The sequence below is a fragment of the Oncorhynchus tshawytscha genome, linkage group LG30 (assembly GCF_018296145.1).
Source record: "Oncorhynchus tshawytscha isolate Ot180627B linkage group LG30, Otsh_v2.0, whole genome shotgun sequence".
In the NCBI taxonomy this organism is placed as follows: Eukaryota; Metazoa; Chordata; class Actinopteri; order Salmoniformes; family Salmonidae; genus Oncorhynchus; species Oncorhynchus tshawytscha.
Window position 1 is genome coordinate 47,012 of NC_056458.1, and position 21,550 is coordinate 68,561.

The 21,550-nt window shown below is 43.4% G+C and overlaps 1 protein-coding gene and 1 pseudogene across 1 annotated transcript; both read left to right on the forward strand.

Annotated features, from left to right (window-relative positions):
* Positions 1–837: 837 nt before the first annotated feature.
* On the forward strand, positions 838–6,522 carry LOC112228196 (annotated as a pseudogene).
* A 74-nt stretch (positions 6,523–6,596) lies between these two features.
* Positions 6,597–20,644, forward strand: LOC112229061 (wiskott-Aldrich syndrome protein family member 3). Its single transcript, XM_024394961.2, is given in 10 exon segments — positions 6,597–6,868; positions 13,803–13,961; positions 14,204–14,338; positions 16,325–16,478; positions 16,685–16,814; positions 17,533–17,705; positions 18,513–18,779; positions 18,981–19,145; positions 19,147–19,358; positions 19,535–20,644. Coding segments are annotated over 9 exon segments (1,527 nt in total). The 5' UTR covers positions 6,597–6,868; positions 13,803–13,828; the 3' UTR covers positions 19,693–20,644.
* Positions 20,645–21,550: the final 906 nt, after the last annotated feature.

A 21,550-nucleotide genomic window follows, 5' to 3' on the forward strand; every position in this document is an offset into this window, starting at 1 on the left:
CTCTCTCATGGTCAAACCGTGGTTGTTCACATGATCAACAATCTCATCAGAGATGGCTCTCCTTCCTTCTCTTCTTTGCCCTCGTCCTCGTCCTCTTCTTCCTCTTCCTGTCCCTCCTACTCCTCTTGCTCTCTGTCCATTGTTGGCATCCATTGTTCAAAACAGGTAATCTGACCTTTGACCTATTTATAGGCCTATACTACAGTAAAGTAGTGATTGGTTAGTGATCAGTTAAGCTATTAGTGTTTGCACATGTGAGGAGTGTGTGTGTGACCTGGTGAATAAGTGTAGCATTTTGGTTGGTTGTGTTTGGAAACAGCAGTCACTTCCTGTTAGATTTTTGTCTTTTAGGTAGAGAATTGTGTGTAGTGTTTTGAAAAAAGTGTTTTATGCAATTGACAACTGAGTCAAACGCTGAGAAATAGCTTATGGTTTTGGATATTTGGTGTGTAGTTTTGCACTTTGAGTGAGAGGTTTCAAAAATCATGTGACATGAAAAGATTTTGTGTGTAAGCAGTTGGAAAAAACTGTAAGAGGGAGAAATGTATGGTTGAGAAGACAGAGGCTGTTAGACTACACATGACCTTGTTATAACTCTGAAAAAGCTGACAATGGGAAAGAGGGCCCTTCCAAGGCCTCTCTAATCTAGGGAGGAGAGGAATGGCGAGAAACTGGCTGGTAGAAAAGTGATAAAACTGTGTGTGTGTGTAGAAGTTATAAAATGACTGTGTTTGCATTTTTGACTTCAGAACGTTCTCTGAATAAAGAACTAACCTATTGCAGACTGGGGGCTTTGTCTAATTCTTCATTAACCAGGGTCTTACAAACTTCTGGGAATTGGTCCAAGCTATAGTGATAGTTGAGTTCCACCATTGGGATAAAAATTCTCGTGACAAGAAATGGGACTAACTCAGAAATGTTTCGGTTTCTTTTGCAGATTTGGTATAAAATAATCATAATAAACAACCGGAACATCCAAGGACACAAAGAACTTAACCTCCAGTCTGCCATTGACATCGCATAAATGTTTGTTGGGCTCCCTAGTGTTGCCTTGGAACACAGGTGATGGCTGAGCACAGCAGCAACCCTGCTTGGAGGGTCCAGGCTGGCTCCACCCTAGCCTGGCTCAGTGACAGGATGACTCTGCCAGAGAGCACTACCGTTCTCTTTAATCTGAGTTTCCCCATGGAATGGAATCAGTCTGACTCCAGACCAAAGACACCTGACAAGGAGAAGAACTGGCCTGCTCTGCTCATTTTGCTGGTCATCTTCTTCACTGTGGCGGGCAACATCCTGCTCATCCTGGCTGTGTCTCTGGAGAGGAAGCTGCAGAATGCCACCAGCTTCATCCTGCGCTCCCTGGCTGTGGCAGACATGCTCGTGGGCTTTCTCGTCATGCCGGTCTCACTGATTAACATTCTCTATGGTAGGTGGTAGGTTGAACTCTTTTAGAATTGCAAAGCAGTGTTTGTTTGCCCTCTGGATAATGATCTCTTGAAAGCAGCAAGGGATAAAAGGCTTTACTGTGAGGCAAGGGCGTAAATTGGGTATGGCAGGGTATGGCCCTAGCTCAACACCTTCAATTTAGAAATAGGCTACTAAAATGATTCCAATCCCGTTTCAATGGCAAATGCAGTTTAGCGGTACTCAGGCCGACCATGCGGATGCCTGGGAGCGGGATGGAACGCTGTGTGTATGCCTGGCTGGTTTTATGGAGAGCACATCAACGCAGCTGCTGGGAACAGCGCAACTTTTTCTCAAAACAGTGCAGAGGTAAAGATGGCTGTAGTAGATAGCTTTGGCTAGTTAGCTGCTGTTTGATTTGATATGAAACTAAACTAAAGTTTTAATCCCGGTGCTGAGCTAGTGCGTAGAAGCTAATTCTTGTATGATGAGCTTGACGAATGTTAAGTGTCCTATTGACTGACCTGAATGAACCTACGGCAACAAGGTGATAATGGCTAGAGTCAATTTGGCTTGTTTTTGCTGTTCTTCAAATTGCATTTAAAAAAAAGAAATTTGCATAGAAATGCAGTAAATGAGCTTCAATTTGATAAAAATTCCCATCCAGGGACCGACTTTGCTTAACTTCAGAGACAAACCCGCAGTGGGATGCAGGGTGCAACTAGAAAAAAGGCAGTGAAATTGAAGGCCAGTGTAACATAAACAAATATAGGGAAAAATACAGGAAATATAGAGGCGGTTTATTTAATTGTGTTATCGTAAAAAATGTTTTGCTGAAAACTATTTTTTTGCATCCATTTACAATTTATTTGCTCTTGCATTTATCAATTATTTATTTGCAATATTTTGTTTTGCTAATACTTTTGGGTTTATGTTTTTTTCTTTCAATATCATTATTTTTGTTTGCAATACTAAGAATTGTATTCTCGACTTAAGAAATTTTGCTTGATATTAATGTCACAAAGGTAATTCACACACTAGAGGATTGCATCATATAATAACATCATTACTCTGTTAAATGTGTTCTAAGCACGAATCCATAATTGAAACATTTACAATTAAGAACCAAAATAGTACTCCCCTCCACAGTTTCTGTAAAAAGCTGAGGGATGAGGCTGGAGAAAAGCAACCACTTTCAAATCCACAGACTACGCTATGGATACAAGGACTGACCATCTATGTTATCCCAATTATAGCATTAACCATGGTTTTAGGCTATACTGTGTTTGTTTAAATTGAGTCTGTTTACAAATATTGGAGTAAATGTGGAGTTTTCTGACATGTGAAAGTACAAATTAGATTTTCACTTTCACATGTGGCATTGCAAATTCACGCATGACAAACAAAATGCAGTTCTATATGTGAAAAACTTTCACATGTGGCATTGCAAATTAGATGTTTTTCACATTTAAAAATGCAATTCAGCATGTGAAAGTTGTTAACGTAGTAACCGCACGCAGCCACATTGTACGCAAAATAGTACGCAGCATCATTGTACGCAGCATCATCTGGATATGTACGCAACAAAAGTTCAACATTCATCGTCTGCTACAGTTTCTGTCAAGACGTCTACGCGTACAGTTTGATGAATACGTTCGGTAAATCCAACGTATGCACCACCCCGAATGCACTGCAACTGCAACTGCCTCTGCAAGGCAACGCTGCAAGGCAAACGCAGCGTTTCGTTGGAAATGAGTGTAATTCTGGTGTACCAAAATGCTGTCTATTTGATGATATACTGAATGAGACTGAAAAATGACTTTGGATTTGTTTGCATGGTCACAAAGCAGGTATTCCTATTTGATAATGAAATGTCAGTAATTCTTGGTGAACTGTGCCTGTCCATTCTTCAGACTACCTGGGGCCCTTCCCCAGACCCCTTTGTCCCATCTAGATCTACCTAGACGTGCTGTTCTCCACAGCATCCATCATGCACCTGTGTACCATTTCACTGGACCGCTATGTGGGCATCTGTAACCCCATCAAACACAGCCGCTCCAACTCCCTCTCCAAGGCCAAGGCTAAGATTGCCCTCGTCTGGAGGATCTCCATAGGTGAGTTCCTGGTGACATAGCTACTGGAACTAGAACAACAAAAAGATCAGATCTAAATCATTTGCTCCCACGGTGTTGTCTGCGTGCAAGAGATAGTGAGTTACTTTGAAACCTTCTTTTTCTTTCTCTACTGTCTGTCAAGAAGGAATGCTTTTCTCTCACCTCTCCTGGGGCTCTCAAGGGGAGCGTCATGGCATCTTCACCCCGAGTGATGCTCTAAATGGTTGCCGACAGGACAGGCTATCATGGTCTCGACGGCTCAAGGCTTTTTGGTTTTGCGGAAATCGGATAGCCAGGCAACCTGTGAGCCTGTCGACTTTTTTTCTATTTTCTCCGCCCTCGTGTCCTTTTTTGAAAGCCTCTGGTGGTCAATATGAATCACTATGATACCCCCCTTTAATTTAATAACATGACGTTTTGAGATAGATGTAGCTGTGTTTGTGCGTTGGTTTAAATGTGATATTCATTGTCCTTTCCTGCCCATCTCTCTCTTTCTGACAGTGATCTCCATGCCCATCCCTGTGATTGGCCTGTATGATGAGGGGAAGGTGTTTGTCAATGGGATCTGTGTACTGAACGAGCACAGCTTCGTCCTGATTGGCTCCTTCGTAGCCTTCTTCGTCCCTCTGGTCGTCATGGTGGTCAGCTACTGTTTGACCGTGCGCGTGCTACAGTGCCAAGCCTCTGATTACCTGCACGGAGGCATGGCTTCGATCGACCGGCCTACCTTACTCGGGATCACCCCAAGGCTCCCCGCAGGGGACAGTCTTAGCCTCCTCAAACAGGACCCTAGTCCCGAGACCTTGCCAGCTGTTGCAGCCTCCAATATTTCCGTCTCTCAAGCCTCCTCGCAACCCGTCTCTCCAGCAGGGAGGCAGGAGCCAGGGGGACCTGGTGGGAAACCTGGCGTGGCTCAATCAATCAAAAATGAGAGTAGAGCCTCCAAGGTCCTGGGTGTGGTGTTTTTCCTCTTCCTGATGATGTGGTGTCCGTTCTTCATCACCAATGTGCTGAGCGTGTTGTGTGAGGACTCGATAATAAGCCTGTGCAATAAGCCTGTGTTGGCAGTGCTCCTAAATGTCTTTGTTTGGGTGGGATATGCCTCTACTGGTGTCAACCCACTGGTCTACACTCTATTCAACAGGACCTACAGACAGGCCTTCCACCGCTACCTACGGTGTATCTACCACAGCCCGCCAGCCAAGAGCACTCCAGCCTACCCTGTCTTTCCAGTTTACACCGTCACCCATATTCTCTGCGGGAAAGATGTAACTGTAGCAGACACAAAGGGAAAAATGGGGTGCGTTAATGGCAGAATGAGGTTGGAGAGTGTAAAAAAAAAGTTCTGGGATGTTAGAGAAGTTGGTCAGCATCTGTCCCACCCCCCACTGAGCATGTCAGCTGTGTCTGAATTAGCTAGCTGGCCTCCAGGCTCTCTCTCTCTCTCTCTCTCTCTCTCTCTCTACATCCAAAACAGTGTGGTGACAAAGCCGTTGCTTCATGTCAGTGCTTGGATTGACCCCCTCCACTCCCTGTTCGAACACAGGAGATATACTCAATGTCTCCCTGCCCAAACACGTAAATATGAGATATGTATTAGTCTACAAGGCTGCACAATGTGACTGAAGACATTTGATACTGTGTGTCAAACTTTAATATTTGCATTACATTTAGTGAGTAATAAGCGCATACTCAGTGTGGTAATTGTGGTGAAATGTCTGTTAACTGCGCTGCTGTTGCTGTTTGCATCTCTCATTGACAGGGCTGTGAGAGGTCACGGATGGCATGACAGGGGAAACCACCTGATGTATCTCTCCAATCATAGAGCCACAGTGCCACCATGTGGGAACATAGAATGCAGCACACAAGCGTTTCACTTCGGTCTCTTCTATTTCTGCCTGTCTGATAGCTTCAAGTGGCCGTTGAAGGGGAAGCGTATGTCCCATTGGACACAGATATGTTTCCCTCCTCATTCCCAGAGGACTGTTGCTATTTTGGTACATTCTTCCTGACAGATTAATATGATATGATCTGTGTCGTCTTCTTCCGCAGTTCTAACATGCAATATACATAATGGAGCTACTGCTGCAGGATTCTCGAAGATCACCAATCCCCAATCTCTCCGAGGGTCGGGATGGGCCCGTGTTCTTTTCTTATTTTGTAATCATGTTCTGATCAGACGATTGTCCGCCACTGACTCAATGATCATGCGCATGCTATTGTTGTGGAGGATTTCAGATGTACAATATTTGAATCGGTATTGTCTTCCAACTTCCATCATTAGGTCTTGGGTATATGGTTGGTTTGCCCTTTACTAGAAACCATGTTATGCGTGCAGCAACAAGGACGTAAAACATTTCAAAGGTCACCTCATTAGCATTAGATATGAAGAATAAACCATGTTGAAATGCCCCTATCCTTTCAACAGAATACTTTTGCTTAAAGATTTAATGGTACACATTTGCTTTCAGCCTCTTAGATACGGTGTATTGCAATACCAAGTATCACCCTATTGCCAATATAAAGAACTGTATAGGTACAACTACAAGAGGCATTGTTGATCTACATACATATTTATGACTTTGGACTCTTTTGCATTGTCATTAGTGGGTGAGATGTAGAGTGAATGCAAGAGAAAGAATGAATGTTCATCCAAGCTTCCGGTTAATTCCGCACTGAGCTATGAATGAATGAATTCTTTCCACTTTAATAGGCTGTACTACACAAACAAACACAAAGACACTCAACACAGGCACTTCTCACCCTCGACAATAAGAGTCCCATGTATTCCCCTTTTCCACAGATTCAACAGCATAGCACACTAGTACTGCCCCCCACCCTGATGCATGGAACATGCGATTATCACATAACCTGGCCTGCATATTGGATGAAGCCATTTTGTCACAGCTACAGTATGCCATTATATTATGCGTCTGCTCTTTGTTGTTTGACAGATAAAGCATGTATGTCATTTTGCCTATTAAATTGTTTTGTTTTTTCTCGGTTCTGTGGGGTCTGGGCATCTTTGAAACACAAGGTGGTGGTCCGTATGAGCCCATGTACGCATGCGTCGTGGTTTCGCTGCTGCAGAGCGTTCGCGTTCCACGGTCGCGGAGGAAAGCCGACGCTGCCAAGGAAACACACATGCAGACATAAGGGAATCCAGATTTCAGCATCGTCGTCCATTCCCTTGACTTCGATAATTCACCGGTAGTGATGGTAGCGCGCAGTAACGCATTTGACCTATAGATCTATTCCACGCGCGATGTCTAAATAGCTGCCAAATAATACAGGCAACGAGAGGAGGTAAAATAAATAAAATAAAAAGTAAAGGGAAAGACAAACCAGCGGTAAGTAGATTTAGGTACCATTTCACCCTTCTTAGATCGCTAGGATAGACATCATTATTATACATTGCACAATAAGTATTTCCAATTATATAATGTGTTTGTGTTTGGGGGTGGAGGGGGGCTAAACAAGAAGAGAGGGGATGCGGGTGACACCGGTTCTATTTATTATAATCTTACAATATAAGAAACGCTTGCATGAGAAAGGAAAGTATATATTTGTGTGACAGATATTGTGCCTTGGAATTAGGGACATAGATTGACGCTCTCACCACTCGAGACACCCGTCTCCTGGCCAATTCTAATCAATATATTGGTTTTCCTCTTCACATTCACGAATATACCTTTTTCAGCTGTACTTGAACAATGGTTAACTGCTGTAGCCCTATGGTCGTAACGAGCACCTGTTCTGTTCCCTTTGCGTTACAAATCACATGCTTGTGCATTAGCAGCAATGGTTGGATGTATGACGTGATCATCAGTCCAACTGCAGGAACTCACTGATGTCATTCTTTTTAGTCAGTCAGATGTCTAATGAAGGATGACTACTAATTAAGTCAAATGGATATTTTTTTTGGGGGGGAAAGAAATCTGTACCTGCCAGAGGCTGCAGGTGCAGTCACATATCTGCTCATCTATTACTATGAAGTTACAAAGAAATTAGGCTTACTGAACTAGGTTACTGTGAAACAACGTGAATACTACAGTAACGAATTGCTACAGAACATGATTAAGCCCCCCAAAAAATGTCAACCTGCTAATTACACAGGTGCAACTGATGCACAAGTGTTACCCAAATGCACTATTTAAATAAAGCATACTGTATATCCTATGAGATGAGAAGTCCAGGGTTTCTGAGATTATTGGTCTCCTTTGTAGCTCAGTTGTTCAAATCCTGGGACCACCCATTTGTAAAATGTATGTGTGCATGACTGTATGTTGCGTTGGATAAAAGTGTCTGCTACATGGCATATGTTATTGAGAACAGACAACAGCAGTATCACTAGTCTGAAATATCACCTGCATATTTCTTATTAAAAGAGGCACATTTCTGCAACCAAGACCTCAAACAGTTTGTAGGAAAGAAATAGGAGGGGGGCTTCAGAGCTTATATGGAACACATTTTGGTTGGCCTTGATAGTCTATGACCTTGTATGATTGACAGACAATTCTTGGTTGTCTTGTTTTATTTGTCAACTCAAATAGTAGTTTGGCAATGTTGATTGATTTGGGATTACAAAGGGTAGACCATAAAATGTGGTCTTAATCGGTGACAGTTTGCGGTGACAGTTTGCATCCTGTATTTTTTTTAAGCAATGGAGGAAGCTTATGGTGTCATGACTTTGGCAGTTTTCGGGCAGGTGTCATGACTTCGATGGACTCCATACAGTTCTTTGAGGATTCACTTAATTTCAGCAACAAGAGAAACCTGTCAAGTTGGGTGTTGTGCTTGTATATTTGACTCAAATGCTTGTATATTTGTGCTGATCTTAACATATTCTAACTGCTCTTAACTAGTTTGAATAGATTCACCCACTGACTATGGTTGAACTGCTAGGTCTACGATGGGAGGAATGCAGTAGATCATTGAGTTTCTACTATCTTGTTCTGAACATAGATTATGTAAAAGGGAGCCTGGAGCCAGTGTCATGCTAGCAGCACTGTGGACGTGTTGCTATGGTTTCCACTCATGAATCAGTTTTCTTCCCATGACTGTTGAGGCTGTGGCGGCATGCTATACTGGCTCCAGTAGAGGAGACAAGAATGAGAGATGAGAGAAAAGACACACAACTTGACGTTTCGGGAATCAATGGTAGCATTTAGCCAGATTCTGAGAGCCACTCTTAGTTTGAATAGTGAGAAACTCCAACAAGAAAGGGGCATTGTGAGCGATGGAAAGGATGGCAAAAAATGCGGAAGAGGGTAATGGTTAGCAGATGCCAGCAACAGACTGGAGGCCAATAGATTTTTGAGGGGACAGCAGTGCTTGGGTGTGAAAGTAATCATTCATGAAGAATTAACACACAAAGGAGAACAGAAAGTTCACTCATTCATATTTGAACAATAAGCTATGTCAGTAAATAAATAAGCATTTGGAAGGTGGGGTCTCAGCGGTCTCAGCAATGGGAGTGATTCATGTATAAATGATCCAAGGGATAGTTCACCCAGATAGTAAACGTACAGTTGAAGTCGGAAGTTTACTTTCACTTAAGTTGGTGTCATTAAAACTCGTTTTTCAACCACTCCACAAATTTGTTGTTAACACACTATAGTTCTGTCAAGTCGGTTAGGACATCTACTTTGTGCATGACACAAGTAATTTTTCCAACAATAGTTTAAAGACAGATTATTTCACTTATAATTCACTGTATCACAATTCCAGTGGGTCAGAAGTTTACATACACTAAATTGACTGCCGTTAAACAGCTTGGAAAATTCCAGAAAATGATGTCATGGCTTTAGAAGCTTCTGATAGGCTAGTTGACATCATTTGAGTCAATTGGAGGTGTACCTGTGGATGTATTTCAAGGCCTACCTTCAAACTCAGTGCCTCTTTGCTTGACATCATGGGAAAATCAAAAGAAATCAGCCAAGACCTCAGAATTGATTTTTTTTACCTCCACAAGTCTGGTTCATCCTTGGGAGCGATTTCCAAACGCCTGAAGGTACCACATTAATCCGTACAAACAATAGTATGCAAGTATAAACACCATGGGACCATGCAGCCGTCATACCGCTCAGGAAGGAGACGCGTTCTGTCTCCTAGAGATGAACGTACTTTGGTGTGAAAAGTGCAAATCAATCCCAGAACAACAGCAAAGGACCATGTGAAGATCCTGGAGGAAACCTGTACAAAAGTATCTATATCCACAGTAAAACGAGTTCTATATCGACATAACCTGAAAGGCCGCTCAGCAAGGAAGCCATTGCTCCAAAACCGCCATAAAAAAGCCAGACTACGGTTTCCAACTGCACATGGGGACAAAGATTGTACTTTTTGGAGTACTGTCCTCTGGTCTGATGAAACAAAAATGGAACTGTTTGGCCATAATAACCAGCATTATGTTTGGAGGAAAAAGGGGTAGGCTTGAAAACTGAAGAACACCATCCCAACCATGAAGCATGGGGGTGGCTGCATTATGTTGTGGGGGTGCTTTGCTGCAGGAGGGACTGGTGCACTTCACAAAATAGATGGCATCATGAGAAACAAAATTATGTGGATATATTGAAGCAAAATCTCAAGACATCAGTCAGGAAGTTAAAGCTTGGTCACAAATGAGTCTTCCAAATGGACATTGACCCCAAGCATACTTTCAAAGTTGTAGAAAAATGGCTTAAAGACAATAAAGTGAATGTATTGGAGTGGACATCACAAAGCCCTGAACTCAATCCTATAGAAAATGTGTGGGCAGAGCTGAAAAAGCGTGTGCGAGCAAGGAAGCCTACAAACAGTTACACCAGCTCTGTCAGGAGGAATGGGCTGAAATTCACCCAAGTTATTGTGGGAAACTTGTGGAAGGCTACCCGAAATGTTTGACCCAAGTTAAACATTTTAAAGGCAATACTACCAAATACTAATTGAGTGTATGTAAACGTCTGACCCACTGGGAATGTGATGAAAGATATAAAACCTGAAATAAATAATTCTCTCTACTATTATTCTGACATTTCACACTCTTAAAATAAAGTGGTGATCCTAACTGACCTAAAACAGCGAATTTTTACCCGGATTAAATGTCAGGAATTGTGAAAAACAGAGTTTAAGTGTATTTGGCTAAGGTGTATGTAAACTTCCGACTTCAACTGTACATATACACATAACCAAGGAGCTGCAGAGCAGACATGCTAAAAGGCCATACTCCCATCCTCCAGAGAGTATCATGAACCCGTCTCTCTCTCTGTGATAGTCTCCGTGCATGAGGTTGCATTTCCCTGCTAGAGGTTCCCCTTGAGGTTGTTTACGCATGTTTAGCTATTTTACCGTGCCAATGTATTGCAATTTTTGACAGCTGCAAAAAGGACTGTAGCCTTGGGGAACATCTCGGCCTATTTATTTGAAATAGGAGACATATAATTAAAGCCTGACATTCCAAGATGATATGCTAATGTAGGAAAACTAATGTTCTTTGTCTTTCTGGTCCTATGTTTATATGTTTTGTGTATTCTGTCCTTTTTCATTTTGTCTGGTCCAATGCTTCTATTTGCAGTGTACTACAGTATGTGTATGATTGCTTTGTTCTATTTCTCTCAAATGTACTTCTTCTCATCACATTGCAATGGGCAACAGAGCATAAGGGAAGGTCCTTGGAGGTTGCCATGGTGATGGCCCCAGACTGTAGCTCTGATATAGTAGAGCCCCTTGCTGTTTGCATGCACACTACTCACAACCTCCCCACACATCCCCAATGCAATACACTTTGTTGTATACGATCACATAATAGACAAGATTTTGAAGCCCATAATTAGTCATCCATTGACATGAACAGAATAGCCTTCATTCGATAAGGTACATTAGTACTATCTCACAAGCAAAATTTGTAAGCTTACTGTAGGTAAGTCTGTTTTTAGACTTGATATGCCCAAATGCCAAATGAAGATGAAAGCCCATTCTCATTGGATCCAAGCTCTTTGTCATTGGATATGCTTATTGGGTTATTTTTGTTCTGCTATTTTTTTATATTTTTAGACCAGTGCTTGAAAGAGACACGACATGTAAAGGCCTATAAATACAGTGATTGAACTGAGAGAGATAGGAGGTAGAACACTTGTGAAAGAGACACGACATGTAAAGGCCTATAAATACAGTGATTGAACTGAGAGAGATAGGAGGTAGAACACTTGTGAAAGAGACACGACATGTAAAGGCCTATAAATACAGTGATTGAACTGAGAGAGATAGGAGGTAGAACACTTGTGAAAGAGACACGACATGTAAAGGCCTATAAATACAGTGATTGAACTGAGAGAGATAGGAGGTAGAACACTTGTGAAAGAGACACGACATGTAAAGGCCTATAAATACAGTGATTGAACTGAGAGAGATAGGAGGTAGAACACTTGTGAAAGAGGACATGTAAAGGCCTATAAATACAGTGATTGAACTGAGAGAGATAGGAGGTAGAACACTTGTGAAAGAGACACGACATGTAAAGGCCTATAAATACAGTGATTGAACTGAGAGAGATAGGAGGTAGAACATGAAAGAGACACGACATGTAAAGGCCTATAAATACAGTGATTGAACTGAGAGAGATAGGAGGTAGAACACTTGTGAAAGAGACACGACATGTAAAGGCCTATAAATACAGTGATTGAACTGAGAGAGATAGGAGGTAGAACACTTGTGAAAGAGACACGACATGTAAAGGCCTATAAATACAGTGATTGAACTGAGAGAGATAGGAGGTAGAACACTTGTGAAAGAGACACGACATGTAAAGGCCTATAAATACAGTGATTGAACTGAGAGAGATAGGAGGTAGAACACTTGTGAAAGAGGACATGTAAAGGCCTATAAATACAGTGATTGAACTGAGAGAGATAGGAGGTAGAACACTTGTGAAAGAGACACGACATGTAAAGGCCTATAAATACAGTGATTGAACTGAGAGAGATAGGAGGTAGAACACTTGTGAAAGAGACACGACATGTAAAGGCCTATAAATACAGTGATTGAACTGAGAGAGATAGGAGGTAGAACACTTGTGAAAGAGACACGACATGTAAAGGCCTATAAATACAGTGATTGAACTGAGAGAGATAGGAGGTAGAACACTTGTGAAAGAGACACGACATGTAAAGGCCTATAAATACAGTGATTGAACTGAGAGAGATAGGAGGTAGAACACTTGTGAAAGAGGGACGTAAGCCAAAGGAAGAGAGGTCTCTTCCATTGTCTCCACTATAGGGACATGCTGAGCAGTAGGCAGTGGGTTGTGTAAAGGCATGCCAGGCGGTTGTGTAAAGGCATGCCAGGCGGTTGTGTAAAGGCATGCCAGGCGGTTGTGTAAAGGCATGCCAGGCGGTTGTGTAAAGGCATGCCAGGCGGTTGTGTAAAGGCATGCCAGGCGGTTGTGTAAAGGCATGCCAGGCGGTTGTGTAAAGGCATGCCAGGCGGTTGTGTAAAGGCATGCCAGGCGGTTGTGTAAAGGCATGCCAGGCAGTTGTGTAAAGGCATGCCAGGCGGTTGTGTAAAGGCATGCCAGGCGGTTGTGTAAATGAATGCCAGGCGGTTGTGTAAATGAATGCCAGGCGGTTGTGTAAAGGCATGCCAGCCTGCATTAGGGCTGTGTGGGGAGAGATTCAGGCTAGATGGCCACTACCCATTAGCCTGATGGGCTGAGCACAGAGTTCGTACCCACACACACACACACACACACACACACACACACACACACACTCACTGTCAATCACACACTATCCATGATGCAATAGGCCATGATACTGTCCTAATATTTCATTGGTTCTTTAGTCTGTGTCCCCCGACCTTTGAATCCTAATTTCCAGGCTTCCTTTGATTGCCCTTGCCTTCCTTTCAAACATAGTAAGTACTACTGCAATCACAGTGTCATACTAATGAAGTTATGACCTTTCATAAATGTTTACTCTCAACCTCTTTTCTTTGACAATACTAGGTCTTTGTCCAGCACACCTTTCATTATTAGTCCATATGATTTCACCATTGCTGTAGATGTTGTGATTTCCCTCTGTCGGTTAATTCCATGGTTTCTATCGGGTTCTCTCCGTTCTCTCTCCCCCGCCTATTGACTCTTTCTTTATTCAGTGCCTCTGATTGAGGTGTCACACAACATGGCGTTCAATATAGACCGCTCCACTGAAGACTGAGTTCTATTGTTCTATAGCTGCAATGAATATGTTAATTGGAGTGTTTTTTTGTGTGTTTTTTTTTAACCCTTTCCTCCCTGGCTCTCTGTAGGTGAGTGTGTGTAGGGCGCAGCCGCCATGCCGCTGGTGAAGAGATGCATCGAGCCCAGGCACCTGTGCCGTGGAGCCGTGCCAGATGGGGTCACCAGCGAGCTGGAGTGTGTCACTAACAGCACCCTGGCAGCCATCATCAAACAGTTGGGGGGCCTGAGTAAGTCTACACACCTGACTGACTGTCTGTCTGCTGACTGACTGACTGTTTGTCTGCTGACTGACTGACACCGACTGACTGAATGCTGAATGGAAATGAAATCTTAACCAAACAATTTCAGGCAGTATTTTTTCTTTTCTTCAAACATGTAATGTATGGGTTATTTTAAAGGTACATTCTCATAGCCCTACTCTGACCCTGACCTCTGTTAATGCATGTTGTGTGTGTTTTTGTGAACGCAGGTCGACATGCAGAGGACATCTTCGGGGAGCTGTTCAACGAGGCCAACAGCTTCTACATGAGAATGAACAGCCTCCAGGAGAGAGTGGACCTGCTGGCTGTCAAAGTCACCCAGCTGGACTCCACTGTGGAGGAGGGTAGGTGGAGGCGGCGGGTGACAGGGGTTATGAGGGGCTATAGCATGATGATACTCAGTCAAAGTTGCAGCCCAGCATATGGTATGAGAGCGTGAATAAGCATCGAATTAAGCGCACCGTGCTAATTAGCGAAGTAAAACATACCGTTGCATAATGCAAGGGCTTCACCAGGGCTTCGTGCCCCACAGCTGAGCCACAGACTCACTGCTGCTGCAATCACCAATACATTGATTTCCATTATACAGCCTGGGATACGCTGAATACTGTATACAGTGCAGTCGGAAAGTATTCAGACCCCTTGACTTTTTCCACATTCTGTTATGTTACAGCCTTATTCTAAAATTGAATAAATTGTATTTTTTTCATACACACACCATCCCATAATGAAAAAACAAAAGCTGTTTTTTTAGAATTTTTGCACTGAAATATCACGTTTACATAAGTACTTCAGTACTTACTGAGTAAAGACTCAGTACTTTGTTGAAGCACCTTTGGTAGTGATTACAGAATCGAGTCTTGAGTATGACGCTACAAGCTTGGCACACCTGTATTTGGGGAGTTTCTCACGTTCAACTCTGCAGATCCTCTCAAGCTTTGTCAGGTTGAATGGGGAGCGTCGCTGCACAGTTATTTTCAGGTCTCTCCAGAGATGTTCGATCGGATTCAAGTCCGGGCTCCGGCTGGGCCACTCAAGGACATTCTTGTGTTGTCTTGGCTGTGTGCTGAGGGTCGTTGTCCTGTTGGAAGGACAACCTGAGTGCTCCAGGTTTTCTCTGTTCATCTTTCCCTTGATCCTGACAAGTCTTCCAGTCACTGTTGCTGAAAAACATCCTCACAGCATGATGCTGCCACCACCATGCTTCACCGAATGGATGGTGCCAGGTTTCCTCCAGACATGACGCTTGGCATTCAGGCCAAAGAGTTCAATCTTGGTTTTATCAGACCAGAGAATTTTGTTTCTCATTGTCTGAGAGTACTTTAGGTGCCTTTTGGCAAACTCCAAGCAGGTTGTCATGTGCCTTTTACTGAGGAGTGGCTTCCGTCTGGCCACTCTACCATAAAGGCCTGATTGGTGGAGTGCTGCAGAGACGGTTGTTCTTCTGGAAGGTTCTCCCATCTCCACAGGGGAACTCTGTCAGAGTGACCATAGGGTTCTTGGTCCCCTTCCTAACCAAGGCCCTTCTCCCCCGATTGCTCAGTTTGGCCAGACAGCCAGTTATAGGAAAAGTCTTGGTGGTTCCAAACTTCTTCCATTTAAGCATGATGGAGGCCACTGTGTTCTTGAGGACTTCAATGTTGCAGAAATGTTTTGGTACCCTTCCCCAGATCTCTGCCTCGACACAATTCTGTCTCAGAGCTCTATGGACAATTCCTTCAACCTCATGGCTTGGTTTTTGCTCTGACATGCACTGTCAATTGTGGGACCTTATATAGACAGGTGTGTGCCTTTCCAAATCATGTCCAATCAATTGAATTTATCACAGGTGGACTCCAATGAATTTGTAGAAACATCTCAAGGATGATCAATTGAAACAGGATGCACCAGAGCTCAATTTCGAGTGTCATAGCAAAGTGTCTGAATACTTATGTAAATCAGGTATTTCTAAAAACCTGGTTTCACTTTGTCATTATGGGGTATTGTGTGTAGATTGATGAGGGCCTTTTTTTATTCATCCATTTCAGAATAAGCCTCTAACGTAACAAAATGTGGAAAAAGTCAAGGGGTCTGATTACTTTCCGAATGCACTGTATGTATCCCATTTAGCATCTCTGCTTACCTTAATCATGATTCATGAGCCTCTGTTTGCAGTCCTATTAAACTGTGTTGAAGCATTGATCCATCACTAATGAATGTGGTTGGTTTTCATGTTATTGAACTTCTAAACGTCCTCATGCAAACTGGGTTCCCGTGGCCATTCATAGCTGATAATGAGTCAGTGTTTGAGGGTTCATTCATTGTGTTCGTTCTTGGCATTCTGGTCCCAGTTTCGCTGCAGGACATCAACATGAGGAAGGCTTTCAAGAGCTCCACCATCCAGGACCAACAGGTGGTGTCCAGGAACTCCATCCTCAACCCTGTCATGGAGATGTACCATCGCTGTGACAAACCTCCACCCCTCAACATCCTCAGCCCCTACAGGTCAACCCTCATCCAAACACATAACAACTTACTGAACCCCACTTTAGTCTTTGCATTTTTCCTTAGGTACAGGATACAGAATTAAGCATTGGGGATGTGCAAATGATGTGGATTATAACATAGTTATATAATGTATCATATATAAAGTGTAGGTGTCAATTGCATTGCCGAAGCACAGTCTCAGGTCAGGATGTGTTGTCATACAGGGATGACAAAAAGGATGGCCTGAAGTTCTACACAGACCCATCCTACTTCTTTAACCTGTGGAAGGAGAAGATGATCCAAGCAACAGAAAACAAGCGGAAGGAGAAGAGGAAGCAGAAGGCGGGTGACAAGGTGTGTGAGTTTGTTTGTGTGTCTTATGTGCGTCGATGATGAATCACTACTCTCACACATGTCGCTACATTCCGCTGCAAGCTCTTTGCTGGCTCTTGGTATTTTTGGGGGGTATTTTATTAGGACACTCTTCCTGGGGGTCCGCACCGAACATGAAATATGAGATAATACATAACATTAATAGACGAGAACAGCTCTCTCTTATCCTCTATACTCTCATGACTGTTAGCTGTTCTTTCCCCTCTCAGACCCGCTCTCCTTCCCTGCGCCATTGAACATCAGGCCCGTCAGGATCAGCTCCTTTTAGACTGTCTGCGCACAAGCGTCCTAAGCCTGGGGATGTGGACGTGTGTTTAGACCGAGATAGAGGAATAGCCTTGTCATATGTGTTTAGCAAGATGAGACACCTCTTACAAACACTACTAAGCTGTATAACTAAAATGGACTTAATTAGAGGAGGCGTGCTCATTTATTTACTAAGAACTAAGACTAAGAAGGTCCACCACTAGTCTAAGGAACCGTAGCGGAATTGAAATGCATTTTATACATAATAAATGAGCACTTACATGTCCTGTTTATGGTTTATGTTTGTCCCATAATGATGATAGTCGATGATAGTTTTTTCCCCATATGTAGGGTTTATACCGCATAAGGGAATCCTCTGGCGCAGTCCATATCCCTGTATTTCGGCTGTAGTCACCGTCCTTGTCATTTTCAGGAGCAGAAACAGGTGGAGGACCCCAGCCGGGAGGTGAAGAAGGTGAGGAAGGCCCGGAACCGCCGTCAGGAGTGGAACATGATGGCCTACGACAAGGAGTTCCGTCCAGACACCCGCCTCACACCTTCACCCTACCATGGCATGTCATCTGAGGGATCCCTCTCTCCAGACAGGTCAGTAGGGATGCACTGAATCAATCAATCAAGGAACAATTACTATATATTACTGTATATATTATTATAGATATTATGTGAAATATGGGGAAATGCTCATCACAAAATGTAAATGTACAAAATCTGCTTTCTGCTGCCATCTACCTAAATGTTTGAACGCCTCCATGTTCCTTAGAGGGATACTGCGAGATTTAGAGATTTAGGTATAGAGATGTATAGAGAGCTCAACGTTGTATGTTTCTCAATGGCGCTGCCTGTCTGCTCCCATAATGGAACAGAGACAACGTTGTGACCTCTATACATCTCTATGCGACAGCTGGTCAGAGTGAGGATGTGAATAGAATCTTGTTTCTTATGATTATCAGTCAAATAAGCACATTTAGAAAATATCGATTACTATGTATAGCTTTGTAAGACTTTAAATGACCAACCACCAAGCTTTGGAGTATTTAGAAGGTCTGTTTCCTTGCTTTTGAGAGGAGCTGGCTACTGTACCAGCAGACTTTCAGCAATTGCGCTAAGCTAACTTTAATAAAACTGCACGCAGAGACATAAAAATGGTATCATGAGTCATTCTGACTCCGGGTAAGTAGAAAAATCACCCTAATCTCAAAATATCCCTTTAACATGTAGTATTCTACATTGTACTCACAGTATAATGTTTGACTACCAAGTTATAGGGTTTTCTTAGATGGCAAATAAAGAAACGTGGATGTCCATTGACATGAGACTAGGTGTATACTGAACGTCTTGGAAGATATCCCTTTCGCTCCTCGTCAACCTCTGTCTGTGGATGAAATGTTTCAGGTCTGGTATGTCTGATGAACAGTCCTACCCTGCCAGCCCTAACCACCCACCCCAGGAGGGAGTTGTGCTGGGTCCTGATGGGAAGGAGCACCTAACAGGCCCCAACCAGACCCAGTCCCTGGACCGGGCCTACCGCCCCCCTGCTGCTGCTACCACTGCAGCTCAAGGCCGCCAGCATTCCCTGGGCCGCATGCAGCCCCACCACGGACCCACACCTGCAGACCCATCCCTGAACGGACCCCGGCCCGCAGCTTCCAAAGAGGCCAGGTGTGTTAGCCAGCTACCCCTCTTGTCCCGCCTTCTGTGCCCATTTTTGCTATTTTATCTAAGCTGAATTCAAGTCTGAAAGCCTTTTCTATCTACAGTAAATGTCACAGGTATTTATCTCATCCAACATGAATGATGTACTGCTGGAATGGTGAGAAAGACTATGTCTGACTTGGTTGGTTTCCTGTCATTGGTCCACAGCGGTCACCAGATGCCAGAGCACTTTATCCCTCCGGCCCCGCCCCCACCTCCTCCCCTCATCCCCTCAGCCCAGACGGCCTTTGACAGCAAAACAGGGCCTCCCACCCTGGCCCCTGGCACAGTGGCCACCCTGTCCCGCCCCTACAGCCCCTCACCCTCCGCCCCCACCCGCTGGCTATGTCCCCTCTCCATCTCACCCTGTCACTGGAGGACCTCCTGTTGCCCCTCCTCCACCCCCACCTGGTGGCCCCCCAACATTCGCTCCCTCACCAGCCCATGCCATACACCCCTCTGGGGGAACACTGCCAAGGAAGGGCAAGGTGCTAGGCATCCCGATAAGTGACGCACGCAGCGACCTGCTGTCAGCCATCCGCAGAGGTGAGACCCTCTGGTTCTAGGTGGAACGGCCAGGATTACACTACATGATCTGTCTGCATTACTGTACATGGAAAGCTACTATTCTAGTAACATATTTACTGTATGGAAAATGTATTTTGACAATTTGTAGTACGTATCATCTGTACAGTAGATGACCGTTGTGTTGTGTTCCTTAGGCATCCAGCTGAGGAAGGTGCAGGAGCAGCGTGAGCAGGAAGCCAAGAAGGAGCCAGTGGGGAACGACGTGGCCACCATCCTGTCCCGACGCATCGCAGTGGAGTACAGCGAATCAGATGAGGACTCGGAGCCTGAGGAGAACGAGTGGTCAGACTGAGACGGAGCAGAGGGCTTAGGCTTACTTTACTTACCGACAGAGTGCTGCTATTCCAATAACAGGAAACACACACACACACCACACACACACACACACACACACACACAGTCATCGCACACTACGTCTTGATAGACCTCTTGTTAGAGGAAGTAGATGAGAAAGTAGATGAGGAGACGCTTACACAGTATGACAGTATCCATTATCTAGTCAGATATGGGCTGGGAGGAAACCACAGTGGATCTGGAGCTGGGGCGGGGGGTCTGTTGAAAGCAGGCACAGCAAGCTTATACTTATATATATAATATGATACAGTATAATATATTACTTATGGTCCAGTATAAAAGTGTTTCTTTCATGAGTCCTGATATTGTAGTTTGAATATTATTTGTGGTTTCAGTTGCATTTAGATTTTCAATGCATCTCCTCCACCTGTAAATGAGCCACACCAACACCACAGATGTTGTTTTCTAGGTGAAGATGCTATGGCATTCTTTCAACTCATCTAACTTGATGCACTTAAATATTTGTTCATTGAAAAGTATTATTTAGAGTCATCTTCTATTCTGGCTGTGCTGTTTGTGATAACTGTGCATATGAAGATGATGTCACATCAAGTGTTAAATCAGGTGGGTGGATACTTTTGGACATATGATGCTGTAGCCGTAACCGTATTGTCAACACAGCTTTTTGTTATCTGAGGGATGTTCCTTTAATTTTGTCACTTTGTTCAATTGTTTACAGTGTTGTGGTTGAGTATTGATACCCTAACTGGCAGTGTTTAACATCAGTTGTTTACAGTGCTGTGGTTGAGTATTGATACCCTAACTGGCAGTGTTTAACATCAGTTGTTTACAGTGTTGTGGTTGAGTATTGATACCCTAACTGGCAGTGTTTAACATCAGTTGTTTACAGTGTTGTGGTTGAGTATTGATACCCTAACTGGCAGTGTTTAACATCAACTGGCAGTGTTTAACATCAGTTGTTTACAGTGTTGTGGTTGAGTATTGATACCCTAACTAGCAGTGTTTAACATCAGTTGTTTACAGTGTTGTGGTTGAGTATTGATACCCTAACTGGCAGTGTTTAACATCAGTTGTTTACAGTGCTGTGGTTGAGTATTGATACCCTAACTGGCAGTGTTTAACATCAGTTGTTTACAGTGTTGTGGTTGAGTATTGATACCCTAACTGGCAGTGTTTAACATCAGTTGTTTACAGTGTTGTGGTTGAGTATTGATACCCTAACTGGCAGTGTTTAACATCAGTTGTTTACAGTGTTGTGGTTGAGTATTGATACCCTAACTGGCAGTGTTTAACATCAGTTGTTTACAGTGTTGTGGTTGAGTATTGATACCCTAACTGGCAGTGTTTAACATCAGTTGTTTACAGTGTTGTGGTTGAGTATTGATACCCTAACTGGCAGTGTTTAACATCAGTTGTCGTTTTTGGTTTACAGAATTTGCTAAAGATTTGCTGGTTGACTAATGACCACTGTGTAAGACAGACCCTAACATGGAAATTATTTTGGGGTTTATTTTCTCTATTGTACTTTGTGTGTGTGTGTGTGTGTGCGTGCGTGCGTGCGTGGTGTGCGTGTCAGCGAAAGGGAATATCTCAATGCCTTGCTGTTTCCTTCTTTTCTGACTCACTTCTTTTATGTTGAAGGCCTGGAGAGATAGTATCTGATTGCTGGTGGGCTTGTCGTCCATTTTGACTAACGTTCTACTGGAAGAGATGAGAGAGAGTTCATAGCAGTGTTTCGAACATACTGACCCTGTGTTCTATTAAGTCATGTGTTTGTACAACTACTGTGTTTTACAATTCATTGTTGTATAGATTTTTTTTGTAACACTGCTTGT